Here is a 27,881-nt window from a genome sequence, read left to right on the forward strand (position 1 = left end):
AAAAAAAAAAAGAAAAAGAAATGAAACTCTCATTGTTCACTTGGAAGTCTGCTTGCTCTCCGTCTAGTGGGGAGGAGAGACCATGGTATGGGGTTCAGCAGCACTATCTCCCCTCCCAAAGAGAGCCTGTTGTGCCCTGGAGGAGCCAGCCTACAAGCTCTCCCCAACAATCCTCCTGGCCCTGCCTAATGAGTCCAATCCACAATTCAACCTTCCTGGAGCCCCGGCTAGGGCCACCTTAAGGCAAGTGTAAGGAGGGGCTCTTTGCTAACCCCACTAGGCTTACCTCCTCTGGTCTCTATCTGCCTCTGCTAACCCACCTCATTGCCTCCCTCCCTCCCTCTCTCTGGGATAAAATCAGTTCTCCAGAAAACAAGTGATAGGTGTGGGCCTGTCAGGGCCACTGGGGGGAAGGAGAGAGGCAGGGTGGAGATGGGCAAGAGAGGTCATGCCCTGGACCCCAGTGCACAGGGTGCAGAAACTAGCCACTCTCCCTCCCACCTTTATCCTCTACTTTTAGGCAATAAACCAGCCTTCATTTAAACCCACCCAAGTTTTTCAATTCCTCCTCCTCCATAGGGCCCCCTGAGCTGAGGCCTGCAGAGGGAGGGTCAAGGGGTGCGGGGTGCCAAAGTTCCTCCCTCTAGTCCAGGGACATATCCAGGGCCTTTGGACCCCAAGGAGGCAGGAACGCTGTAGGGCCCCAGACCTAGTTGTGATGGTCTGAAACATGTGCCTCCCCACCCCCACCTCCGTCCCCTTTGAAGTATGTGCAGGGAGATACAAGGGCCTGCAAGCCCTAGAGCTCCTCTCCAGGCTACCAGCCCCACCATCACCCACTCACAACCCTCACTAGTGCTTCCTCTTGCCATGTGGACATGGTGAGAAGTACCCTGGCCTCCAGCTGAGAGTGTTGTGGGAGGGTGGGGACGGGACTTCCTTTGCAGTATGTCCTGCACAGATCTGTGGAAAGTTTTGTGGGAAAGGATGCTCAGTCCTGCGTTAGAGGGTTTGAGAACTCCCTCCTAGGGTTGGCCATCCTTAGGACCCTGGGAAGGCACCAAGGCCCTTGGACTCTGGACTAGGGAGTTAGGCCACAGGCAGGGCACCCATGGGAGGGCCTGATGTAAGGCTCAGGAGGCTGGGAAGCCTCTGGACTCATAATACCAACCTCACCAGATACCCTTTCTGCAAGGATCTTCTAGTAAAGTACTTTCCGCATCTGCAACCCTCCCCATCCCCCTCACGGACTGGAGGGTGAGCCTGCCACTCCCAGGTCAGACTTTATTTTGGCGCTGTCTGTCTGTCCTGCTAGGTGCCCTGCGAGCGCAGCCCATGGATCAGCTCGTGCATCATCTTGTTGAGAATGCCCCCATGTACGCCCCGCCGGCCCATAAGCACGAGGAGAGCACGCGGCGTGTGGCCCACGCAGATGGCGCGCCCGTCCAGCCCCTTGGTGCGCGCGTCCAGCACTCCGTCGCCCTCGGCCAGCAGGTGGTCTCGGATGACGCAGCAGCGGCGGCCCGCCACGCTCAGGCCTGCCTGCAGGAAGGTGCGCCGGTCCGGCCCCGTGAGTACACCCACCTCCTGCGGTGAGATGGCCGCCAGCAGGCCACCGGGCCGCGATGCCCACACGCAGCGATTGTCCGAGTGGCCCACGATGGCCACGTCGTCGATGCGCCGGTCCCGCAGCACCGCACCGATGTAGCCTTTCCAGTCGCCCATCCCGCTCAGAGTGCGCCCCTCGCCTCTCACTTTCGAGGGTTGTCCTGCTGCGCCGCGCACCTGGAACGCCCGGGGCACTATGACGTATTCGGGGGGCGGGGTTGTGACGTAGAGGTGGCTGCAAGGTCACAGAGAGGCTACCTACGCTGGAGAATGGGGTGCGGGTGGGGCGGCGTTCGTATCTTACGCCTGATGAAGCTCTAAATTTAGTAGATAATGGCAGTTATTTCTACACAGTAAGATACAGGTGATTTTCATTTCTTCATACTTTTATCCTATATTTTTCAAATTTTCTACAATAAAAGTGTGATAAGCAGAAAAAAAAATACAAAAAGAAAAAAGTTAGTCTGAAGGAGGGAATCGCACGAGTCAAAATAACTCTCAAAACAAACAAGCAAACACTTAAATGGCCCATCAAGCACAGCACATGAGTTTAAGAACAAAAAGAAAGGTGCCATGTCTAAACTGCCTGACCTCTCAGCCTGATAACCATTCAACTCCCAGAATGTGGTTCTCAAACATTAGGAGTATCAGAATCTCCTGGAAAGCTGATAAACAGATTGCTGGGCCCCAAGTCAGAGTTTTCTCATTCTGCAGTACGGGATGCAGCCAGAGAATACGCATTTCTAACAAGTTCCCTGGCGATGCTGCTGCTGGTCCAGGAGCCACATTTCGAAACCCACTGCCCTAGTGACAGTTGGGACAGGGGTGAGGGTCTTCCACGCCATCAGCCTTAAGGGTCCACACCACTGATTTAATGTTAAGTACTTCGAACCATGGTTCCCAACCTCCGCTGCAGATAGAATCACCTGGGGAGGTTTTAAAACAAATGGCTAGGCCATTTTAGAAATGGTGGCTCCGCTGGGAGGCATGTTCTCCGGGCAGCCACCCAGACCCCTGCCATCTCCACTGGGGCTCTTGGGCTAGGCTTCGCTTCTTCAGGCCATACCAGGAGTTCCAAGAACTTCTAACAGTACCTTGGTGGATGAGTAGGAGTCATTGTTCGAGGCTTGCTTTGCTTCTCTGGTGAGTCAGGATTATGTCAATAATCCAGATCAGGAAGAAATTCAAACTGGTGTTGATCAGTGTATCCAGAAATTTCTAGATATTGTGAGACAGACAGAATATTTTTTCCTACAAAAAAGATTGCAGTTATCTGTCCAGAAACCAGAGTAAGTTATCAAAGAGGATGTCTCGGAACTGAGGAACGAATTACAGCGGAAGGATGCTCTGGTCCAGAAGCACTTAACAAAACTGAGACATTAGCAGCAGGTGCTGGAGGACATCAACATGCAGCACAAAAAGTCAGCCGACATCCCTCAGGGTTCCCTGGCCTACCTCAAGCAGGCATCTGCAAATACCCCTTCATGGATGAAGCAAACCTGAGGAAAAGCCACCTGAACATGAGCTGGTGGCTGAGTCAGCCCAGACACAGTTTTGTCAAACATCACTTCTTGTAGACATGCCATTTTGGGAGAACTCTTTGCCAGAGAATATGATTTTAGTTTTGTGCTCTCATCTAAAATTTTCCCCCTATTTTTATAAGTGTTATTTCTGGAGTACTTTATAAAATGCTTATTGCTTTGGTAAACCAAGTATATTGTCTTTAGCAAAGTTTAAGACTGTTAGTGTGATGCCATTTACAGATTCTTTATGTTTTTGGCTGCTTGTTATTATTTTTATTTTTGAATGAGTGTTAATCTCTCTGTTTCCAGTTTTAGATTATTTTGTATGATCTGAGGAGAAAAGCTTGTATGATCTGATCTGCATATCAAAGGATGAGGATTTCAGTTGTAGGCCTTTTATGATAATTTACCCATCAGTGGCAGTATATTAAAATATGTAAATTTGCTGTTTTTCAAGACTTTGAACTACCTCGAGAAGAGGAGTCTAATGCAACAATGTAACACTTCCAGAACCTCAGGATGAGGATATTTTGTAAATAGGTTGGAAGAGGATTATAATATTGTAGGTTAGTGTAGTAACTGTTATTGTACTGCAGTAACCTAGTGCTATAGGAATCCAGTAGTATCCTTAAGTTAATGCTGACTTTTATTTGAGGTAAGTTTATATTTTGTGTAGTGTTTATTTACTTTTGGGGGTGGTAGGAGCAGTGATATGCTAGTGATAGTCATTTCTGCAATAAATCAGTTTCAGTAACAGAGTGGACCCTGCTCTCAATAGGGGCATAGGTAAAGTAAAGGTTAAAGTTTGCTGTGATCATCTCTGAGTTTTGAGTTTTGTTTGTTTGTTCTGCTGTTTGGAGCAGATTTTTCCATTAATGAATTTTTTGCTAATGGGTGGTGTTGATTCCAAGGGACTGGGGCCTGGAGGTGGGAGGCTGCAGGGTGCATGGGAGGTTGGCTGCAGGGTGCATGGGAGACTCGGTGTTTGGGAAGATATTTTACCCTCTGCCAGTCACACAGGCCACCTCAGATTCTCTGTTGAACCGCCGTTGAGAAATACAAACCAGCATTGTGCCTGGTCTGCTGTTGAGAAATACAGACCGGCATTGTGCCTGGTCTCCTTGGATGAGGCTTTCCTTTCTCTGTTGTTCACATTCCCTCATTAGATTACACCCCTTCTCTCTCACCAAGTGCTGCACTGTCTCTTGAACAAGCAGTAATTCTGTAACTCAGTGTCTTGGCTCACTTTTTCTCCAGCCTTGAAGGCCCTGCCCCACCCACCTTGACATCCACTCAAGTTCCCCTCTGGCCTGGATGCCACCTGGTCTCTGCAGCCTCCAAAGGCCCTCTCCGTCATATCCACAGGACACAGGACTTCTTGTCTCTTCTGAGAGCCTTGCTTGGTTCTCCCTCTGGAGTTAGTGATCTGTCTCCTTGTTCTTCATGAGAAGTAGGCATTATTCCCCTCTGAATATACAGGGACCATTTATTATCTTTTATACATAATAACTTAGTACTTTTTTTTTTTTTTTTTTTTTTTTAGTACGCGGGCCTCTCACTGTTGTGGCCTCTACCGTTGTGGAGCACAGACTCCAGACACGCAGGCTCAGCGGCCACGGCTCACGGGCCCAGCCGCTCCGCAGCATGTGGGATCCTCCCGGACCGGGGCACGAACCCGTGTCCCCTGCATCGGCAGGCGGACTCTCAACCACCGCGGCACCAGGGAAGCCCAGTACTTATTTTTGTTTGTGTATGTGTGTGTATGGTACACAGCCAGAGGCCAACAAATTCCCTCATTCAGAGTATATAGTTAAACATAAGTTTTTAAAAGTTGTTTTTAATCACATTATCTGATTTCAAGGTTGTTAACCTGGTCATCTCATGCCAATTAGAAGCTCTGATTGGCAGCTTTAGATTTCTTGATTAAAAACCTAACTAGGGCTTCCCTGGTGGCGCAGTGGTTGAGAATCCGCCTGCCGATGCAGGGGACACGGGTTCATACCCCGGTCCGGGAAGATCCCACGTGCCGCGGGGTGGCTGCGCCCGTGAGCCATGGCCGCTGAGCTTGTGCTCCGCAACAGGAGAGGCCACAACAGTGAGAGGCCCGCGTACCGCAAAAAAACAAACAAACAAACAAAAACCTAACTAAATTGATTACATTTTAGGCATTCTTTCAGTAATGAAGAGGTTCTTAGTGAAAAGTTCAGGAACTATTCTATTTGGTGCTTAGTAAAAATATTTTGAATTAATGTGTGTACCAGTTATTGTCATTTCTTTATTAACTTCAAAAGTTTTCTGCCAAATAAACATTTCATTTTTTCTGTTTGTAAAAAAACAAAACAAAACAAACGGCTACCCACCCACCCCCCTTCCCTATAAATATTGATTTAATTGACCTGAGGTGGATGTTGGGCATAGGTTCAAAAAGCTCCCCATGGTGATTCTGGTGTACAGTCGAGGTTGAGAGCTCCTGTTCTATAAACTTAAAATATTAGTTTCATACTTGTGGAGTCACCTTGCACAGGTTTGGTACACAGTGTGGCTTAGTAAATGTCAGCTGGACATGAATCTAAACCTTGCATCAGATCTCAATAGATTCTGTTCTCTGAAGGAGTGTGGAGAAGCTAAGCACCGGTATATTATCTTGGCATTTCCTGACGGGACCCCTGAAGAGCTGTGCCTTTCAAGCATCTTCAAAAGCACTTTACTGACTTCTATGCCATGCCTGGCGCCGGGCTGTCAGCGCTAGGGGAAATGGAACACATTCCTTGCTATCCATGATCACGCCTCAGCCACGCTTCCATTCCAGAATTGCCCAGGAGGGAAAGACGAGTCCCGGGGCGGTCAGGAAGCAGTGTGCTCCCGGATCCAGGCTAGGTAGTTGGCCACGTCGGTGTACACACCCAGCATGTGGCGGTTGCCGCAACCTGAACCACAGCTGACGATGCCTCGCAGGATGAGCTGGCGCTCTGCGGTCTCATCCTCACACACCAGAGGGCCCCTCGAGTTACCCTGGGTCGGGGACACGCGGCTCAGCGCCCTTGGCTTGGGGTCTGCACTTGACCGGGTTGGAGGAGGGCGCCAAGCGGGTCCAAGGGCTCACCTGGCACGCGTCAGTGCAACACTCGAGGAAGCCAGCGCAGAGCATGCCGGGGGGTGAAGGCGGCTCCGTGCACGTCGGGGGCGGAGCAGCGCTCCGGACGGATGAGCAGCACCTGAGTCTATTGCAGGAAGCTGGAATATTCCCCCGACCCTGCGAACCGAGAGCGCCTTCCTCACACCGCTCCCGACTCCCCTCCGCCCAGGCCATGCACCTGGCTGCGCCAGGCTCTTCCAAACCCCGCTAATCTCCTGCCTCCCTCGCAGCAAGCCCGAGAGGGAGTGAGTTGCCTTTAACACTATTTCATAGACGAGAAAACTGAGGCCAGAGAGGAGCGGTGATGTGAATGAAACAGGAGGAAGCAGGACTGCTTCGGAACCCCACCCCCACTTCCCATCCAGTGTCTCAAAAGCTTGGTCCCCATCCAGCCCACCGGCTGCTCCAGCGCGGGCCAGCGTCCTAGTAGCCCTTGCAGCCCTGTGCCCAGAGGGAATCAACAGAAAGTGCGATTCTCCCGGTACGCCTCAGATTTGGGGACGCCCCCCAACAGTGAATACCAAGTTCTTGGAGAAGCAGACTGCAGAGACAAGGGCTCTGCACGTCCTCACAACCCACCAGGTCGGCCCCACCTGTCCCTGGGGGTAACAAACCTGCGGGCTTCTCTTGGCTACCCCGGTGGCCAGAGGTCTCCCTCCCACCCCCAGCGGTTCTGCCTACCTTCTAACTGGTGACCCCAGCCGGCCACTTCGCAGAGCGCGGCTTCGGATTCGGCCGGGCGGGCGGCGCTACTCGGCAGGCACACTGGCTGAACGAAAGGCGACGGGTGCGCGCAGCAGCCTTCAGCGCTCTCCTGCAGGCGCACCAGAGCTAACCCAAGCGGGGAGGAGCATGAGACCGGGACGCTAAGACTTCGAGCCCTGCCCACCTTTTGCCCTGATCCCCGCTGGGACGCCCCCACGCACCCAGGTCGTGAGGTGATACGCGAGAAGGCCTTGTGCAGGGGGTAGGCGCGCACGGCCAGCGTCTGGCACTGCTCACAGCTCTGGTTATGGCGGTCCTGGCCGAGCACCACTGTCAGCTCCTCCGGCGCAGGTCTGGGGGCAGGGTCGGGAAAAGGAAGCGCGCTCAGAGCCGGCCACAGGCATCCTGCGGGAGCCTCCTCTTTCCGAGCCCCTTCTTGGGTTTCAGCTTCCTCCTGGGGAGCTCTGAAAGGGAGAAGGGGGAAAGGTGGGCGGGGACGCGTAGAGGTAGGGCACGTGTTCGGGTGTCGCGCGGAAGCTGGGCACAGATGAGAGAGGAGCTAGGGATCCCGGGAGCTGAACGCTCAGGCACACGCCGGTTCTGCAGGCAGTAAGCCGCGGTCAGCACCCAACAGGGGGCGATGAGGCTGCCGGTGCAGAAATTTTGGCCCTGCTACAGCGCAGCGATGTAGGGATGCGCCCCGGGGAGCGCCACCAGTCCCCCGACGACGCGGCTCAGCGAGGACAGCCGTTTGTGGAGCCACTGTCCACAGCCTGCAGGGCCCGCGCTGGGCAGGGGAGTCCGCTGCTCGGGCGGCGAGCACCAGCCTGTGGGAGAAGCCCAGGCTGAGGGGCCGGGAGACCCACGATTAGATGGAATGTAGCTCGTCCCGTGCTTTCTCTGCTCGGATTCTTAACCTGAGGTCGGGGGTCGAAGCGGGGTCTGGGTCGTGGACTGAGGTTTCTGCAAAGCCGAAAGCGAGGGCAAAGGGAAGTACTGGTGCCCATTTGAGATCCGGATTGGTGGAGGGTTTGGGGGCGCCGCCGGGGCTGGGGCCTGGCACAGTGCCAGGCGGCAATAATTCCAGCTCAATCGGTCGCCTCTCCAAACAAAGTACCACGGGCGGGGGTGTCGTTGTCCTGGTTCCTGCAACCACGGGGTGGGGGTGGTTGAGAAGCCCTAGAGGGCCCTGGGGCGGAAAGAGACGCCCAGCCCTGCCCCACCCGCGCACCAGCAGAAGGCGTGGTCGCCCAGTCTCCCGTTCAACGCTTGCTCTGCGGTCACATTCCAGTAGGTGGCCTCGGAGGCCCACGGCTGACAGGGTGCACCCGAGAGCTTAGTCCGGGCCACACCGCGGTCGCTGAGCCCGCGGTCGCGGTCGTCGTAGCAGTTCGCCTTGAGGTCTGAGGAGAGAGAAGGATCCCTACAGCTAGGGTATGGAATAGTCTCCTGCCGCCCTCTCACCCACTTCTCCACTCTCCCTCCTCCCTCTCTGCAAGCCCTTCCCACGTGGGGGCGGGGCTTCTGCTTCCGAGACACCCGAACTCACCCACTTCGCACAAGCGTCCAGCGTAGCCTGTGGGGCAACGGCACAGGCGGTGGCTCTCCGCCTGTAGGCAGCTGTCCGCATTGAGACTTGGGTTGGTACGGCAGACTGGGAGAAGGAGCATGTTGAGCCACCCCTAGGCTCAAAGACCCCCGCCCTCCCCCCCACTCAGAGGGCTCCCTCTTATGCTGGCACACCACCTGGCCTCCTGCCAGACTTTCTTTCCCACCTTCTGCCCTCCTCCCTGCCAGCTCCCCACCAATCTACTCACCCTGGCTGGCCAGTGGCTTGCACTGGGCATTCAGACCCTTGCACTGGCACTTGGCTACACCTGCCAGCTCAAGCCTATGCCATATTTCATTCTCCTGGAAGAACCAAAGAAGCTGGAGCTCAAAGCACTTGTCTGGGGACAAAGGGGTAGGGTAGTCTCAGGAGAGTGTGGGACCATGCCAAATCTCTGCGAATCCACAGGACCTCTTCAGTAGGCCCGTGGCTGCCCCTGTTCCCCAGCAGCCCCTCCCCTGGCCTCAGCATCTCCTTACCTCTCTGGCAGTGCTTTCCAGTGAAGTTATCTGGATAGATGCAGTGTGGGCTGTTTGGCATGTTCATACAGGTCCCTCCTTTCTGGCAGGGGTTGTGTTTGCTGCAATGATCTGAGAGATGAACACAGGGGGAGAAAGAGTGGGGAGCCTGAATCAAACAGATGGGGCCAAGTCCCTACCCAAACCTGCTTATCTTTTGATCTTGGCCCTCCAAATTTCCAAGCCTTAGTTTACCCACCTGAAAAATGGGGCTACCCCCTCTTAGAACTTCTCACTCTGGGAGGGAAGGAGATAGGTGGGCCCAGAGTCCCATATGTTTTAGATCTGATGATACCCAGGAGAGTAGCTAGGGTCGGGGAGAGGGCCCTGGGCCACCCCAAAGGTTGTGCGGCACCTTTCACTTTCTTTGGCTCCAGGCAGTATGCCCACATCACTGATCCTTCTCAAAGTTGGGGGTGGTAGCACACCTGTAGACAGAGATAAGGCTTAAGACAGGGAAGTGACCCAAGTGCCCATCAATGGATGATTGGTTTAAGATGTGGTATAGACACATGGAATATTACCCAGCCATTAAAAAAGAATGAAATATTGCCATTTGCAGTAACATGGGTGGACCTAGGGAATACCATACTAAGTGAAGTAAGTCAGATGGAGAAAGACAAATATTATGTGATAGCATTTACATGTGGAATCTAAACAATAACACAAATGAATCTATATACAAAATAGAAACAGACTTACAGACATAGAAAACAAACTTACAGTTACCAAAGGGGAAAGCGGGGGTGAGGGTGATAAATTAGGAATATGAGATTAACAGGTACACACTACTATACATAAAATAGATAAGCAACAAGGATTTACTGTATAATACAGGGAACTATATTCAACATCTTGTAATAACTTATAATGGAAAATAATCTGAAATAAATATATATATAACTGAATCATTTTGCTGTACACCTGAAACCAACACAATATTGTAAATCAACTATACTTCAATAAATAAAAAAAGAAAGAAAGAGAGATGAAGCTTCCTAGCTCTGCCCAAGGGGCTGGGCTGCCCTTTCCTTTCACAGCCCCTTCTCTCCAAGCAGGGTTCCTTGGACAGAAGGATGGGCAGAGTCCGCCTCCCCCAGACCTCTGCTCCAACCCTTCTGGGGTAGTCTTACCAAGGTCAGGGCCGGGCCAGCCTCTGTGGATACATTTGTGATACAGCTGCCGGTGGTACTGGAAGGGGAAGTGGCAGGGCTCCCCGGTGACAGTGAGAACTGCAGGGGTAACACACTCCTTAATGACTTTCCCTGTGCCCCATTGCCCAGGAACCACCCCTCAGAGTCTGGTTGGAAAAAGGATAGACCTTTGAAAAGACCATTGTGCCTTCCAGACCACATCCTGCTTAAGAGTTGGGTTTCTGGAGTCAGTTGGTGGACTCCTGACTCCACCATTCCAGTCACTAACTGTGACTTTAGACAAGTCTGCAGCCTCCAGGCCTAGAAGAGTGCTTGCTACAAAGTAGGCACTTAATAAATACTTGTTGAATGTTGAAGTCACTTGACCACTCTTGAGCCTTAGTTTTCTCATCTGTTAAAAATGGCAAAAATCATACATAGTACAGATGAAGGGTTTCAGTTTTGCAAGATGCAAAGAATTCTGGAGATAGATGGTGGTAATGATTGCAGAACAATATGAGTGTACTTAATATCACTGAACTGTACACTTAAAAATGGTTGAGACAGGGGCTTCCCTGGTGGCGCAGTGGTTGAGAATCTGCCTGCTAATGCAGGGAACACGGGTTCGAGCCCTGGTCTGTGAGGATCCCACATGCTGCGGAGCAACAAGGCCCACAACTGCTGAGCCTGCGCGTCTGGAGCCTGTGCTCTGCAACAAGAGAGGCCGCGATAGTGAGAGGCCCGTGCACTGCGATGAAGAGTGGCCTCCGTTAGCCACAACTAGAGAAAGCCCTCGCACAGAAACAAAGACCCAACACAGCAAAAATAAATGGATAAATTAATAAACTCCTACCCCCAACAACTAAAAAAAAAAAAAAGGTTGAGACAGGGATTCCCTGGTGGCACACTGGAAAGGAATCCACCTGCCAATGCCTGGGACACGGGTTCAAGCCCTGGTCCGGGAAGATCCCACATGCCGCAGAGCAGCTAAGCCTGTGCACCACAACTACTGAGCCTGCGCTCTAGAGCCCGTGAGCCACAACTACTGAAGCACGCATGCCTAGAGCCTGTGCTCCGCAACAAGAGAAGCCACCGCAATGAGAAGCCTGCGCACCGCAATGAAGAGTAGCCCCCACTCGCGGCAACAAAGACCCAACTCAGACAAAAATAAATAAATAAATAAATAAATAAATTTTTTAAAAACCCAGCATGTCAGTATGGTCCTATTTTTGTAAAAATATATTTACATATGCATAAAAAATAAATCTAGAACGAAATCTCCAAAATTTGTAACAGTGGTTTTTGGAAGATAGTGGATTATGGGTGACTTTTCCTTCTTTCCTATTTCTGAAATTTATAAAGTTTTTACAATAAAAATATTGCTATTGTAATTTTAAAAAATAGTACAATTGCGCCTCATTCAGATTCTGTATTTGCTTATCTGCACTTCTTGCTAAAATTTATCTGTAACCCCAAACCAATACTCAAGGTGATTTCACTGTCATTTGTGGACATGCACAAGAGTGGTGAAAAATTTGAGTCACCCGAAGTGCACATTCCCAGCTGAGGTCAAACAAGGTGATGCTCTGCTTCTTGTTTCAACTCCTACTGTAAACAAGTGTCCTTTTTTTTTAATTTTTAAATTTTATTTATTTTTTTATACAGCAGGTTCTCATAAGTCATCCATTTTATACATATTAGTGTATATATGTCAATCCCAATCTCCCAATTCATCACACCACCACACCCCTGCCACTTTCCCCCCTTGTTGTCCATACGTTTGTTCTCTACATCTGTGTCTCATTTTCTGCCCTGCAAACTGGTTCATCTGTATCATTTTTCTAGGTTCCACATATATGCATTAATATACAATATTTCTTTTTCTCTTTCTGACTTACTTCACTCTGTATGACAGACTCTAGATCCATCCACGTCTCAACAAATAACCCAATAATAACCCAATAACCCAACAAATAACCCAATAACTCTTTATGGCTGAGTAATATTCCATTGTTTATATGTACCACATCTTTATCTATTCGTCTGTTGATGGGCATTTAGGTTGCTTCCATGTCCTGGCTATTGTAAATAGTGCTGAAATGAACATTGGGGTGCATATGTCTTTTTGAATTATGGTTTTCTCTGGGTATATGCCCAGTAGTGGGATTGCTGGGTCATATGGTAATTCTATTTTTAGTTTTTTAAGGAACCTACATACTGTTCTCCATAGTGGCTGTATCAATTTACATTCCCACCAACAGTGCAAGAGGGTTCCCTTTTCTCCACACCCTCTCTAGCATTTGTTATTTGTAGATTTTCTGATGATGCCCATTCTAACTGGTGTGAGGTGATACCTCATTGTAGGTTTGATTTGCATTTCTCTAATAATTAGTGATGTTGAGCAGCTTTTCATGTGCTTCTTGACCATCTGTATGTCTTCTTCGGAGAGATGTCTATTTAGGTCTTCTGCCCATTTTTCGATTGGGTTGTTTGTTTCTTTAATATTGAGCTCCATGAGCTGTTTATATATTTTGGAGATTAATCCTTTGTCCGTTGATTCATTTGCAAATATTTTCTCCCATTCTGAGGATTGTCTTTTTGTCTTGTTTGTAGTTTCCTTTGCTGTGCAAAAGCTTTGAAGTTTCATGAGGTCCCATTTGTTTATTTTTGTTTTTATTTCCATTACTCTAGGAGGTGGATCAAAAAAGATCTTGCTGTGATTTATGTCAAAGAGTGTTCTTCTTATGTTTTCCTCTAAGAGTTTTTATAGTGTCCGGTCTTACATTTAGGTCTCTAATCCATTTTGAGTTTATTTTTGTGATGGTGTTAGGTAGTGTTCTAATTTCCTTCTTTTACATGTAGCTGTCCAGTTTCCCAGCACCACTTACTAAAGAGACTGTCTTTTCTCCATTGTATATCCTTGCCTCCATTGTCAAATATATGGTGACCATATGTGCGTGGGTTTATCTCTGGGCTTTCTATCCTGTTCCATTGATCTATATTTCTGTTTTTGTGCCAGTACCATATTGTCTTGATTACTGTAGCTTTGTAGTATAGTCTGAAGTCAGGGAGGCTGATTCCTCCAGCTCTGTTTTTTTCCCTCAAGACTGCTTTGGCTATTCGGGGTCTTTTGTGGCTCCATACAAATTTTAAGATTTTTTTGTTCTAGTTCTGTAAAAAATGCCATTGGTAACTTGATAGGGATTGCATCGAATCTGTAGATTGATTTGGGTAGTATAGTCATTTTCACAATATTGATTCTTCCAATCCAAGAACATGGTATATCGCTCCATCTGTTGGTATCATCTTTAATTTCTTTCATCAGTGTCTTATAGTTTTCTGCATACAGGTCTTTTGTCTCCCTAGGTAGGTTTATTCCTAGGTATTTTATTCTTTTTGTTGCAATGGTAAATGGGAGTGTTTCCTGAATTTCTCTTTCAGATTTTTCATCATTAGTGTATAGGAATGCAAGAGATTTCTGTGCATTAATTTTGTATCCTGCAACTTTACCAAATTAATTGATTAGCTCTAGTCATTTCCTGGTGGCATCTTTAGGATTCTCTATGTATAGTATCATGTCATCTGCAAACAGTGACAGTTTTACTTCTTCTTTTCCAATTTGTATTCCTTTTATTTTTCTTCTCTGACTGCCATGGCTAGGACTTCCAAAACTATGTTGAATAATAGTGGTGAGAGTGGACATTCTTGCCCTTGCTTGTTCCTGATCTTAGAGGAAATGCTTTCAGTTTTTCACCATTGAGAATGATGTTTGCTGTGGGTTTGTCATATATGGCCTTTATTATGTTGAGGTAGGTTCCCTCTATGTGCACTTTCTGGAGAGTTTTTATCATAAATGCGTGTTGAATTTTGTCAAAAGCTTTTTCTGCATCTGTTGAGATGATCATATGGTTTTTCTTCTTCAATTTGTTAATATGGTGTATCACATTGATTGATTTGTGTATATTGAAGAATCCTTGCATCCCTGGGATAAATCCCACTCGATCATGGTGTATGATCCTTTTAATGTGTTGTTGAGTTCTGTTTGCTAGTATTTTGTTGAGGATTTTTGCATCTATATTTATGAGTAATATTGGTCTGCGATTTTCTTTTTTTGTAGTGTCTTTGTCTGGTTTTGGTATCAGGGTGATGGTGGCCTCATAGAATGAGTTTGGGAGTGTTCCTTTCTCTGCAATTGTTTCGAAGAGTTTGAGAAGGATGGGTGTTAGCTCTTCTCTAAATGTTTGATAGAATTCACCTGTGAAGCCATCTGGTCCTGGACTTTTGTTTGATGGAAGATTTTTAATCACAGTTTCAATTTCATTATTTGTGATTGGTCTGTTCTGTTCATATTTTCTATTTCTTCTGGTTCAGTCTTGGAAGGTTATACCTTTCTAAGAATTTGTCCATTTCTTCCAGGTTGTCCATTTTATTGGCATAGAGTTGCTTGTAGTAGTCTCTTAGGATGCTTTGTATTTCTGCAGTGTCTGCTGTAACTTCTCTTTTTTCATTTCTAATTTTATTGATTTGAGTCTTCTCCCTCTTTTTCTTGATGAGTCTGGCTAGTGGTTTATCAATTTTGTTTATCTTCTCAAAGAACCAGCTTTTAGTTTGATTGACCTTTGCTATTGTTTTCTTTGTTTCTATTTCATTTATTTCTGCTCTGATCTTTATGATTTCTTTCCTTCTACTAACTTTGGGTTTTGTTTGTTCTTCTTTCTCTAGTTCCTTTCGGTGTAAGGTTAGATTGTTTATTTGAGATGTCTGTTGTTTCTTGAGGTAGGCTTGTATTGCTATAAACTTCCCTCTTAGAACTGCTTTTGCTGCATCCTGTAGGTTTTGGATCCTCATGTTTTCATTGTCATTTGTCTCTAGGTATTTTTTGATTTCCTCAGTGATCTCTTGGTTATTTAGTAACGTATTGTTTAGCCTCCATGTGTTTGTATTTTTTACGTTTTTTTCCCTGTAATTCATTTCTAATCTCATAGCGTTGTGGTCAGAAAACATGCTTCATATGATTTCAATTTTCTGAAATTTACTGAGGCTTGATTTGTGACCCAAGATGTGATCTATCCTGGAGAATATTCCATGCACACTTGGGAAGAAAGTGTAATCTGCTGTTTTTGGATGGGATGTCCTATAACTATCAATTAAATCTATCTGGTCTATTGTGTCATTTAAAGCTTGTGTTTCCTTATTAATTTGCTGTTTGGATGATCTGTCCATTGGTGTAAGTGAGTTGTTAAAGTCGCCCACTATTGTGGTGTTACTGTCGATTTCCTCTTTCATAGCTGTTAGCAGTTGCCTTATGTATTGAGGTGCTCCTATGTTGGGTGCATATATATTTATAATTGTTATATCTTCTTCTTGGATTGATCCTTGATTATGTAGTGTCTTTCCTTTCTCTTGTAACATTCTTCATTTTAAAGTCTATTTTATCTGATATGAGTATTGCTACTCCAGCTTTCTTTTGATTTCCTTTTGCATGGAATATCTTTTTCCATCCCCTCACTTTCAGTCTGTATGTGTCCCTAGGTCTGATGTGGGCCTCTTGTAGACAGCATATATATGGGTCTTCTTTTTGTATCCATTCAGCAAGCCTGTGTCTTTGGGTTGGAGCATTTAATATTCATGTTTAAGGTAATTATCGACATGTATGTTCCTATTACCACTTTCTTAATTGTTTGGGGTTTGTTTTTGTAGGTCCTTTTCTTCTCTTGTGTTTCCCACTTAGAGAAGTTCCTTTAGCATTTGTTGTAGAGCTGGTTTGGTGGTGCTGAATTCTCTTAGCTTTTGCTTGTCTGTAAAGCTTTTGATTTCTCCAACAAATCGGAATGAGATCCTTGCCAGGTAGAGTAATCATTGTTGTAGGTTCTTCCCTTTCATCACTTTAAATATGTCATGCCACTCCCGTCTGGCTTGTAGAGTTTCTGCTGAGAAATCAGCTGTTAGCTTTATGGGAGTTCCCTTATATGTTACTTGTCGTTTTTCCCTTGCTGCTTTCAATAATTTTTCTGTGTCTTTAATTTTTGCCAAGTTGATTACTATGTGTCTCAGCATGTTTCTCCTTGGGTTTATCCTGTATGGGACTCTCTGCGATTCCTGGACTTGGGTGGCTGTTTCCTTTCCCATGTTCGGGAAGTTTTTGACTATAATCTCTTCCAATATTTTCTTGGGTCGTTTCTCTCTCTCTTCTCCTTCTGGGACCCCTATAATGTGAAATTTGTTGCATTTAATGTTGTCCCAGAGGTCTCTTAGGCTGTCTTCATTTCTTTTCATTCATTTTCTTTATTCTGTTCCGCAGCAGTGAATTCCACCATTCTGTCTTCCAGGTAACTTATTCGTTCTTCTGCCTCAGTTATTCTGCTATTGATTCCTTCTAGTGTATTTTTCATTTCAGTTATTGTATTGTTCATCTCTGTTTGTTTGTTCTTTAATTCTTCTAGATCTTTGTTAAACATTTCTTGCATCTTCTCGATCTTTGCCTCTATTCTTTTTCCGAGGTCCTAGATAATCTTCACTATCATTATCCTGAATTCTTTTTCTGGAAGGTTGCCTGTCTCCACTTCACTTAGTTGTTTTTCTGGGGTTTTATCTTGTTCCTTCATCTGGTACATAGCCTTTTTATCTTATCTGTCTTTCTTTGAATGTGTTTTTTGTTCTACAAGAACTGTAGTTCCTGCAGGACTGTAGTTCTTCTTGCTTCTCAACAAGTGTCCTTTTCATGCTCTATTTAGTGCCATGTTTTTCAAATTTTGTGCTTTTGATACATGATTTTGCTGTTGAAAATGGCCCCCAAATAGAGTGCTGAAGTGCTGTCCAGTGTTCTGAAGTGCAAACGGGCTGTTATGTATATTATGTAGAACACTTGTGGGTTAGATAAGCTTCGTCCAGGCATGAACTATAGTGCTGCTGGCCATGAATTCAATATCAATGAATCAACAGTATATATTAAGTAAGGTGTCTTTAAACAGAATCACACATAAAACAAGGTTATATGTTGACAAAAATGTTGTGACCAGAGCTAACAGGAACCTAACCCTATATTTCCTCTAGGAGCAATGATTCAGTTTTTGCTAATTCAGTGTTCATGGTGACTTTATAGAACATGACTACCACGAATAATGAGAATTGACTCTATCTATTTCAGAGGAGTGTTGCGAAACTTAAATGAGATCGTGTCTATAAAACACTTACACAGAGTCTGGCACATAGTACATTAGCTGCTATTTTGTTATTAGAGGCCCAGTGACACTTGTGTTGAGGGCCAAATCAAGGACAGGACATTAAAGGAAGAGAGAGGGGTCTGAGACGGACTTTTAAGATGCAAATGGAATGGACACGGAAGAGTAGGACCCTAAGTAGGTGATTAGGCAATGGCAGGGCAGCTAGGTTGGGTCAGGCTAGAGGGAGGAGAGCAGTTTGGCTAGGTGTGGAGTGCTGAGGAGAGGAGGTGAGGCACTCAGGATTGCCTCAGTGCCATGCTAAGGGGCTGGGCCTGATCCCATCAGGGCAGGCTTGTCAGGGCAGGCTCAATCTAGTTTACAATTCTAGATAAATATTTAGTGCCTGGAAGAATAAAGGCAATGGGGAGCTATGGCGGGCGGGGGGAGATGGCAGATATCCACCATCTAAAAGAGAGCTTGATAATAAAAGCCAATATATTTTAAGCATTTACCATGCACCAAATTGTGGGCTGAGTGCTTCACCAGGATTAATGACTCATTTCTCCTTCTCCACAACCCTAAGAGTTTTCCCATTACCAGCTTCATTTTACAGGAGGGGATTTAAGCTTGGAGAAGTCAAGTCATTTGTCCAGAGCCATCCAGCACATAAGTGATGAAGTGGGATTCAGAGGCATTTGGGCTCCAGAGCCCTGCTCTTGATCCTTCCTTATTCATCTAGTGCCCTGGCCTCTGTGTGGCATGACTGATGCCTGCGAGATGTATCGAGGAGAGGAAAGGAAGGGGGAGGCTGGGGAAACCGAGGAAGACTGACAGGTACTGGACCAGACACTCAGATACAGCCCCAGCCTTGCCCTCAAGGAGCACACAGTTCACTATCACTCTGGATCCCCGACACCCATGTGCACAAGACCTGGCATATAGTAGGCACTCAGGTCTGAATGCCAGCCAGACAACTCTGGGGATGAGAGTGAAGAGCGCCCAGGATCCTTCCCCTCACCCCAAGGGCCAGAGATTAACAATCTGCACACTCCCTGCCATACTCACCCCTATTCAAGGGTCTCTCAGGAGGTGGACCCAGGCTACTTACACACTGTGTGCTCACTCTCTATGAACTTATCCTGCTTGGGGGCTTTCCAAGGTGGAATCTATGGGAGAGAGAAGAAAGCCGGGAATTTTCCCAGAAAGTCGTTGCCTGCCCCGATCCCATGCGAGTCCCCAGCTTCCTTTCACAGTCCAGAAATGCAGAGATTTCCTCAGAAGGCCTGGACCCCTCCTTCCTCCTCCCATTGTCTCCTCAAGGTCCCCCTCCCCCAGTAAAGCAGGCCATGTCCTCATATCCACCAGCACTGTCTGTCTTTCTCTCCTCTACTTTGGCCTTATAGGCTTGCCTAGTCTTTCCAAACAGGACTTCCAATCACCTAGACTAAAAGGTCATGGGCAGAGGCCAAGGCTGTGATAGGGACCCCCCAGGGCCATCCCAGTACAACCCTCCTTGTTCCCACAGCCCTCACCAAAACTGCTGACTCCAGGCTCACCAGCAGGACCCCCAGGAGCAACAGAGCCTTCATGACGTCTGTCTGTTGGTCCAACCACTTGCCCAGGAGTCCAGATCAATAGAACTGGTTCTGCTTCCCAGGTGGCGCAGTGGTTGAGAATCCACCTGCCAGTGCAGGGGACACGGGTTCAAGCCCTGATCTGGGAAGATCCCACATGCTGCGGAGCAACTAAGCCTGTGTGCCACAACTACTGAGCCTGAGCTCTAGACCCTGTGAGCCACAACTACTGGAGCCCACGTGCCACAACTACTGAAGCCTGCATGCCTAGAGCCCATGCTCCACAACAAGAGAAACCACCGCAATGAGAAGCCCACGCACCACAACAAAGAGTAGCCCCCACTCGCCACAACTAAAGAAAGCCTGTGTGCAGCAACAAAGACCCAACACAGCCAAAAATAAACAAATAACTAATAATTTTTAAAAAATAGAACTGGTCAAAGGTTCCTGAGGCCTGGGAAGCAGAGATTGGTCGAGCTGCCCTCCTGGGCTGTTTATGGAAAGCCTAGCAGAGAGTTTCCTTGGTGGGGCCCCAAGGATGGGTAAGTTGGGAGCTGGTGGTTGGGAGTAGCATAATAAGGAGTGGGGCTCCTCCTCTCTTTCTCAGATAGTGGAACTGGAAGCAGGAAGAGGAACCATCTTTGTTTTGGGTCCTATTGGGGATGAGGAGTTTAAGGAGATCCAAGAGAAGCTCCCTACTTTAGGAATCTTAGAGTCCATGGAGAAGTATATTCATTTTCTATTGCTGCCTAAAATTAACCACAAACTTTGCAGCTTAACATAATACCCATTAATTAGTTCATAAATCTGTGGGTCAAAAGTCCAGCACTACGTGACTCAGTTTTCTGCTCAGGGTGTCACAAAACTGAGATCAAGGCTAAGTTTTCTGGAGGCTCTAGGGAAAAATTTCCTTCCAAGGTCATTCAGGTCATTGGCAGAATTCAGTTCCTTGTGTTTGTAGGACTGAGGTCCTTTTTCTTTGCAAGCCAGGGGCTGCCCTCAGCTGCTAGAAGCTACCTGCATTTCTTGCCATAGAGCCCCTTTGATCTTCTAAGCCAACAACAGAGAATCTCCCCCATGTTGACTCTCTTACCCTTCGAATTTCTTTTGCCAGGAAGAACCCTGTCACTTTTAAGGGCTCATATGATTAGGTCAGGCCCACTAAGGAGAATCTCCCTGTCTTAAGGTCAACTGATTTGGGACCTTACTTACATTTGCAGCATTCTTCTACAGAAGCATCTAGATTAGTGTTTGATTAAATGACTGGGAGAAGGTATGTTTACACCAGGGAACTTGGGGGCCATCTTAGAGTTCTACCTACAAAGAAAGTAAATTATTCCATGGAAAAAGTACTAAAAATACTAAACCAAGGGGTGCTAAAATATGCAACTGGAGCACAAAGGAGGGAGATAGGTTGAGCATGTATTATTTTTCCTACCCAACAACCATCCACCTTGGTTCAGTAAGGACACCCTGATTTTTCCTTTGGGAACCACTCCTCCTTCATCCACTCCATGAGTCTCTAGTGCTGCCCACTCTACCCCGGGTTCTAGGGCTGGGGGTGTGGCCTAGGTCTGGCCAATCAGAGAATGGTATCTCTAGACCACAGCGATTGGTTCAGGGATAAGCTATATGCAAGTTTGGCCAATCAGAGTCAGCCTTGGGACTTTCACCAGAACTTTTATGATAAAGGTACTTTCTTCCCACTGGAGTCCCTAAGAATGCAAGCCTGGAGATGTTGATGGCCATCTCTGTCACTGCCTGGGGAAGGCCTGCCTGAGAATGAAGCATACATATAGGAATAGCAGAGCAAACAAGGAAGGAAGGATGGAGGAATGCTGTAGGAGGCAACCTTCCTAGATGGTCCCCATTGATCCTCACCTCCTGGGATTCATGACCTTGAATAGTCTCTTCTAAAACTGATTCAGAGCTGTTCTGTGTGTCCAACAGAATATGGCAGAAATGATTGTGTCTGACTTCCAAGCCCATATCATAAAAAATTGCATTGCAATTTTTGCCTTGGTCTCATGGATCACTCACTCTGGGGGAGGCCAGCTGCCATGCTGTGAGGACACTTAAGCAGCCCTTCAGAGAGGCCCATTAGGGAAGAAAGTAAAGCCTCCTGCCAGCAGCCAGCACCAACTGGACAACCATGTGAATGAACCACTTTTGATATGGATACTGCAGCCCCGACCATCTGGCCTGCAACCTCATTAGAGACCTCAAGCCAGACCATCCTGCTAAGCTGCTCCTGAATTCTTGAACCTCTGAATTTGAGAAAATCCTAATTGATTTTTGTTGTTTTAAGCTATAAATTTTAGGATGATTTGTTACCCAGCATTTGATAACTAATACAGATAAATTGATTACTGATTATTTTATTTGCAAACCTGGATCCTAAAACTAGAGATATCCTCAAGAATTCTCAGTTACATTCACCAATTAAAACAAATTTGAATGGACTTGCATTGCTTTCAAAGAAGTCCTCACTGATACAAAGTAATTTGTGGGAAATGAAGTGAAGACAGAATGCAGCAATTCCTTAATTCTGATGGAAGAAAGGCAGGCCATGGAAGACTTTCTGGAACAGAAACACAGCAACAGGACGGCAGGAGTAGAGGCACCACTTCAACAATTGTTTTCAAAAGTTGATGTGATAGCTATTGGGACTTCCCTGGTGGTCCAGTGGTAAAGAATCCGCCTTGCAATGCAGGGGGCGCTGGTTCGACCCCTGGTTGGGGAACTAAAATCCCACATGCCGTGGGGCAACTAAGCCCGCACGCCTCAACTACTGAAGCTTGCGTGCCTCAACTACTGAAGCTTGCGTGCCTCAACTAGAGAGCCCGTGTGCCGCAAACTACAGAGACGACACGCCCTGGAGCCTGCATGTCACAACTAGAGAGAGAAAACCCGCACGCCACCACTAGAGAGAAGCCTGCACACTGCAACGAAGAGCTTGCTCGCTGCGAGGAGATATCCCGCATGCTGCCACTAAGACCTGACACAGCTAAAAAAGAAAATTTTTTAAATTTAAAAACTGATTAAACAAAAAAAGTTGATGGGACAGCTATTAAGACTATGATGATGAAAAAAAAAAAAAAAAAAAAAAAAAAAAAAAAAAAAAAAGACTATGATGAGGGCCATGGGGAGGGACTTCCCTGGTGGTCCAGTGGTTAAGACTACACACTCCCAATGCAGGGGGCCCGGGTTCGATCCCTAGTCAGGGAACTAGATCCCACATGCCACAACTAAAAGATCCTGCATGCCACAACTTAAGAAAAAAAAAAAGAGATCCCACATGCTGCAACGAAGATCCTGTGTGCCACAACTAAGACCCAGTGCAGCCAAATAAATATTTTTTTAAAAAGACTGTGATGAAAGTGAAACTGTGAACTGTATAGATGAGCTCATTAAAATGAAAGCACCTTCGTCAGTTCTTTTTTTTTTTATGGTATTTTAAATTTTATTTATTTATCTTTGGCTGCGTTGGGTCTTTGTTGCTGCGCATGGGCTTTCTCTAGTTGCGGTGAGTAGGGGCTACTCTTTGTTATGGTACATGGGCTTCTTGCTGTGGTGGCTTCTCTTGCTGCGGAGCAAGGGGCTCTAAGTGCATGGGCTTCAGTAGTTGTGGCTTGCAGGCTCAGCAGTTGTAGCTCGTGGGCTCCAGAGTGCAGGCTCAGTAGATGTGGTGGATGGGCCTTGCTGCTCCGCGGCATGTGGGATCTTCCCAGACCAGGGCTTGAACCCGTGTTCCCTGCACTGGCAGGCAGATTCTTAACCACTGCGCCACCAGGGAAGCCTGGAAGGGGCCTTTTAAACAGGTCTTCACAATGAATAGGGCTTTGCAGGTGGGAAAGGGATAGAACAGCTTCCAGGCAGAGTGAATACTACAACTTCACAGAAACCTGAATGTAGCATGTCAAATGAAGAATGTGATGAGCACAGGGTGCTTTGTAGGGAATGTGAGATGAGGCATCCAGTCTGTTGGGACTGCAGATGGACATTCATGGGTATTTGGATGTTCAACATCTATTCCCCCTTCCTCTTCCTCTAGTCTCCCAGTTTCTATTTGGGGTCACCCCTCCCCCATTGTGTGGGGGATGGGTAATTTCTAGTGATCACCTCCCACTCTGGAAGCCTAACGGACCAGATCACCCTCTCCCTACATTAACATAGTCAGAGGGGCCTAAACGTGGCCAATGGGCACTCTCTCCCAGGACTCTGAATCCTGAACAGGCCACCCAAGGATGGTGAAAAGAGCTGGGGTTGGAAGTCTGCCATTGCACCGTGCCCCTACCAGATTGTCCCTGCTACATGGCATAAGTCAGGATGCCTTCCAAAAGCCAAGTTTAAGTAGCAAGGAAATTCAAATGCATCATTTCGTATCATAAGAGATCTAGAGTGGAGGGGCTCCAGGAACAGTGCTTTCAGTGGTTTAACAATGTCATCAAGAACCCATGTTCCTTCTTCTTTTTGTTTACTATGGTCCTCAGCGTGTATACCTTCAGGCTGATTCCCTCATTGTCACAAGATGGCTGCCACAGCTCCAAGAATCACGTCTAAACTCCAGTGAAGAGGAACCTTCCCTTCCAGTAGATCTTTCTTAGAAATGAGGAAACCTTCCTCCCCCCAAAATCCCAAGCAGACCTCCCTTCATGGCTCGATGGCCACAACTGGGTTACCAGACACTCCTAAACCAATCTCTAGCAAGGGTAAGGGGATCTCCTGTCTCAGGCCAATCAACCCTGGAGCCAAGTCAGGTTGTGAGGTAAAGTGGCCACAGAAACAGAATTGGGACTCTGCAAAAGAGGAAGGGGAGTGGTCTTGGATATTAGGTAGACAACCAAAGTGTCTGCTGTAATTCCTGCTTCCTGATCCTCTAGTGGCCCTTAATTCCTTTTTATTTCCAAGCCTATTCCTTGTAGTTGATGCTATGAACCGCTGAGGGCATTCCCATAAAGTAAATTCCCTTTTGTTTACATAGCTAGAGCCATGTTCTGTTGCTTGCAGCCAAGGCCTTTCGCTCTCCCTTATCCCTCAAGTCTAACCAGCCTCCAAGTTCTGTTCATTACACTGCCCACATATTTCTCAAATCCCTCCACTTCCCTCCATTCCCACTGCCTCTTTCTTTGACTTCTGTAAAATTAAAGGTATGTACAGTGGCGGAACATAATTTGAGAACCTCTGGTGGACATCTGTCATTTCCCTTCTTTAGCATTCATTCTCCCTTTATCTAGTAAGAGCCCTCAATGTTCCTTTGGGGAGGGGCTCATTCCCCCTTCCATCAAGTGGATATAAGAAAGCTTACCCCATCCCTCAGCTGAGGGTGGAGTGGGCATGTGATCCAGAGCTGGTCAATTAGAACACTGCCTCTTTAGGAAAACTCAGGGTGCTAGATCCCTTATTCAAAGAGGAACATATCTCATATTTGTTCATTCTAGTTTATTTTCATTTAAAATCTTTTAGGTTAAGTTTAAGCTTTTTAAGAGTTAGTTTTGGAAATTGAAACACATTACTAATACTGTAGGAATTGGTGAGGCCTTGACTTAAAACTTTCTTTGTATTGTGATTTCCTTTTGGGTGTATTTTGCTAAATGAAACTTGTTAAATTTTTTGTTAACTAAATTTTTTCCTTAAAATAAAGAGACTTTTTCACAATGAAAAAAAAAAACTGCCTCTTTCTGTCCTCAGTGATTGGTTCAAAATGAACACCTGACCCAAATCAAATCAATGAGAGGCAACCCTGGGATTTTTGCTGGAATCAAGATAGAGGTTTTCTCTTTCTATAAAAGTTGCCATGTTGGTAGGAAGTGAGCTTGAAGCTGCTGGCAGCCATCTTTAGCATCTCAGAAACTGCCTGAGAATAAACACAACACTTTAAAAGCTGAGTCAGAATATGGGAAAGACAAATTTTGAGTGACACCATTTGAGATCTGGGATGCAATGACACTTGAAATCAGAACCATCACCTATACTTTTCAGTTACTTAAACCAATAAATTTTGGTTTTTTACTTAAGCCAGTTTTAGTTGCAACCAAAAGTCCTAACTGATGCAAGCAAGAATTCATGCATTGTTGCCAGGAAGTTCCTAAAACAAAACAAAACCGCTAGTGATCTGCTCTGTAAGTCAGTAGCTTGAAGAATAGGAAAACAATGACCTTAGAAGCAGGGACTGGAGGGAAAAAAACAGCAACGAACTTCAATCAGGAAACCTTCAAATCCAGTCTTGCCTACCAACCCCTGGCGTAACCATGGGTCAGGGGCTAAGTTTTTCTGAACCTTGACTGCCACGCCTCTTTAGGGAGGGGATGGCACTCACACCATCTGGCAGGCTTGTTGAGATGCTTGAATGGGAATGCATGTGAAAGGGCAGAGCCTGGCATATGGTTGGGGCTCAGTCTATAGGAGTTTACAAAGAAAGTTTCCCATGTGGACACCCCCCACCTCAGCAATTTCTACATGCGTGCCCAGCTCCCCCTGAACATCTGGGTCCCTTCCATCAACTGCTTGGATCAGAGCAGAAAGGCACCATCTCCTCACCCTGGTTTCTGTCTTTCCATACCTGGGGTGTCAGTCTATGGGATGAGAAGGGAGAAACCATCAAGTTCCTGCTCACAGGTGCCTGGATCCACAGACACACACAGACCCCACTCCTCTGTAGCAGAAACTTGGGGGCGTACATTTCAAGAGGTGGCAGAACTGCCTATTCAAAGACAAGTTTAGGGGGTCAGAAGGTACCCAGCCCATCATCCTTCATTCCTCCTCACTTGGTGGCACCATTTTCATCCCAGTCATTCAGGCCACCATCATGGAACATTTGTATAAATGGAAGCTACTCCTTCCTCCAGACCAGTGCTGCCTGTCAGAACTTCTGCAATGATGGAAATATTCTCTACCTGTGTTCCCCAATACAGTAGCCATTAGTCACATGTGGCTCTTAAGCACTTGAAAAGTGGCTAGTATGACTAAGGAACTGAATTTTCATTTTATTTAATTTTAATAGCCACACGTGGCCAGTGGCTACTGTACTGGACAGTGCAGCTCCACAGCGTGACAAGAGGGAGAGGTGTATGAAATACTGTTGGAGAGCTACACAGGCCCAGATCAAGTTGGGCCCTGGTAGGCCAAGGAGAAGAGTTTGGGTTTTACTTTTAAGTGTAATGGGAAGTTAGTTATATACTGCAGCTAATAAGAGATGACAAACTGCTCCCAAATTTAGCGGCTTAAACTACAAACATTTACAGGCATACCTCACTTTATTGCACTTCAAAGATAGTGCGACTGGGGTAGGGTCCACTTCCAAGTTCATTCACAAGGCTGTTGGCCTCAGGTCCTTCTTGACTGTTGGCCAGAGACCTCAGTTCTGGCCATGTAGACCTCTCCATAGTGCAGCTTCCTTGAGGGTGAGCCAGCAAGGGGGTGAGAAGGCACCTAAAACAGAAGCCACAGCCTTTTAGTAACCTGATCTATGAAGTGACATTTCAACACTTTGGCTGCATTCTTTTTTTTTTTGCAGTACGCAGGCCTCTCACTGTTGTGGCCTCTCCCGTTGAGGAGCACAGGCTCCGGACGCGCAGGCTCAGTGGCCATGGCTCACGGGCCTAGCCGCTCCGCGGCACGTGGGATCTTCCCAGACCGAGACACGAATCCGTGTCCCCTGCATCGGCAGTCGGACTCTCAACCACTGCGCCACCAGGGAAGCCCTGGCTGCATTCTTTTCACTAGAAGTGAGTCGTTAGGTCCAGTCCATGCTTGAGGAAAGGGGATCACATCAGGGGGTGAATATCAGGAGGGGGGATCATTGGGGTCATCTTAGAGGCTGCCCACCCCAGGAAGCCACTGGGCAGTTCTGAGCAGGAGAGTGACAGGACCCAGTTGATTGTTCCTAAAATAAGCAATAGAGTCACATGATACAAGATTAAAGTCCAAAAGCATATAAGGGGACTTCCCTGGTGGTCCAATGATAAAGAATCTGCCTGCCATTGCAGGGGACACGGGTTCGATCCCTGGTCAGGGAACTAAGATCCCACATGCCACGGGGCTACTGAGCCCTTGCACCTCAACTAGAGAGCACGTGTGCCACAACTACAGAGCCCACCTGCCCTGGAGCCCGCACGCCACAGCCAGAGAGAAGCCCACGCACCACAACAGAAAAAAGATCCCGCATGCTACAACAAAGACCTGACACAGCCAAAAACAAAAATAAAATAAATAAATAAATACAAATCATTTAAAAAACAAAACAAAACACCAAAACAAAGGGTATAAGATGAAAAGCCCCCCTCCAGCCCTGTCCCCAGCCACTTAACTCCCCCTTCCTATAGGCAACCAATGTTCCCATACCTCATGTGGCCTTCCAGAGGGGGGTCCATGCATACGGAAGCAGATTCATCTGTGGGAGTTAGTGTTGTTCACTAAATATTTCCAATTCTATTCTCCTTCCAGGTGTATACTCGTTATTCCAGAATCTATTTCTGTGTAGCAAATCACTCACAACTTAGTGGCATAAAACACCAACTTATTAGGCTGATGGATTTTGCGTGTTGGGAATTCAGGCAGGATACAGCAGGGATGGCTGTCTGCACCACAATGCCAGGGGCCTCAGCTGGGGCTGATGGGAATGCCCGGGAGCTGGAATCACCCAGGGGCTTCTTTGCTCAACTGTCTTGTGCTCTAGGTGGGACAACTGGAAGGCTGGGCTCAGTTGGAACTGTCAACCATAGCAAAGAACCTACTTACACGTGACCAATCTATTCAATGTGGGCTTATCACATCACAGCACAGCTGATAAGCCTGAAGGAACATCCTGAGAGAAGCTTCTAGAGAACAAGCATTGCAAGAAACCCAGGCTCCATGGCTTTTTGTGATCTGGCGTCAGATCTCATGTGTATCACTTCCACCATATTCTACTG

General features: G+C 46.9%; 2 protein-coding genes and 1 pseudogene across 2 annotated transcripts; 1 reads left to right on the top strand and 2 right to left on the bottom strand.

The window, feature by feature from the left end:
* Nucleotides 1-1,311: 1,311 nt before the first annotated feature.
* On the bottom strand, nucleotides 1,312-1,725 carry PFN3 (profilin 3). Its single transcript, XM_059061689.2, has one exon. It carries the CDS (start codon nucleotides 1,723-1,725, stop codon nucleotides 1,312-1,314), a length of 414 nt encoding a protein of 137 aa, XP_058917672.1.
* Nucleotides 1,726-2,574: 849 nt separating this feature from the next.
* Nucleotides 2,575-3,111, top strand: LOC131755263 (mediator of RNA polymerase II transcription subunit 28 pseudogene; annotated as a pseudogene).
* Nucleotides 3,112-5,975: 2,864 nt separating this feature from the next.
* F12 (coagulation factor XII) lies at nucleotides 5,976-18,984 on the bottom strand. Its single transcript, XM_059061647.2, is given in 19 exon segments — nucleotides 5,976-6,143; nucleotides 6,235-6,285; nucleotides 6,287-6,384; nucleotides 6,949-7,098; nucleotides 7,194-7,204; nucleotides 7,206-7,325; nucleotides 7,568-7,799; nucleotides 7,890-8,097; nucleotides 8,100-8,118; nucleotides 8,204-8,375; nucleotides 8,522-8,626; nucleotides 8,790-8,921; nucleotides 9,061-9,171; nucleotides 9,455-9,491; nucleotides 9,494-9,527; nucleotides 10,233-10,239; nucleotides 10,242-10,331; nucleotides 18,504-18,561; nucleotides 18,928-18,984. Coding segments are annotated over 19 exon segments (1,860 nt in total).
* Between the last annotated feature and the right edge of the window lie 8,897 nt (nucleotides 18,985-27,881).

Source organism: Kogia breviceps, chromosome 4 (assembly GCF_026419965.1).
Source record: "Kogia breviceps isolate mKogBre1 chromosome 4, mKogBre1 haplotype 1, whole genome shotgun sequence".
Taxonomy (NCBI): Eukaryota; Metazoa; Chordata; class Mammalia; order Artiodactyla; family Physeteridae; genus Kogia; species Kogia breviceps.

What these genes read in the sequence shown, in the direction of transcription:
- PFN3 (XM_059061689.2), bottom strand. Translation starts at nt 1,725, where the DNA reads ATGGGCGACTGGAAAGGCTACATCGGTGCGGTGCTGCGGGACCGGCGC.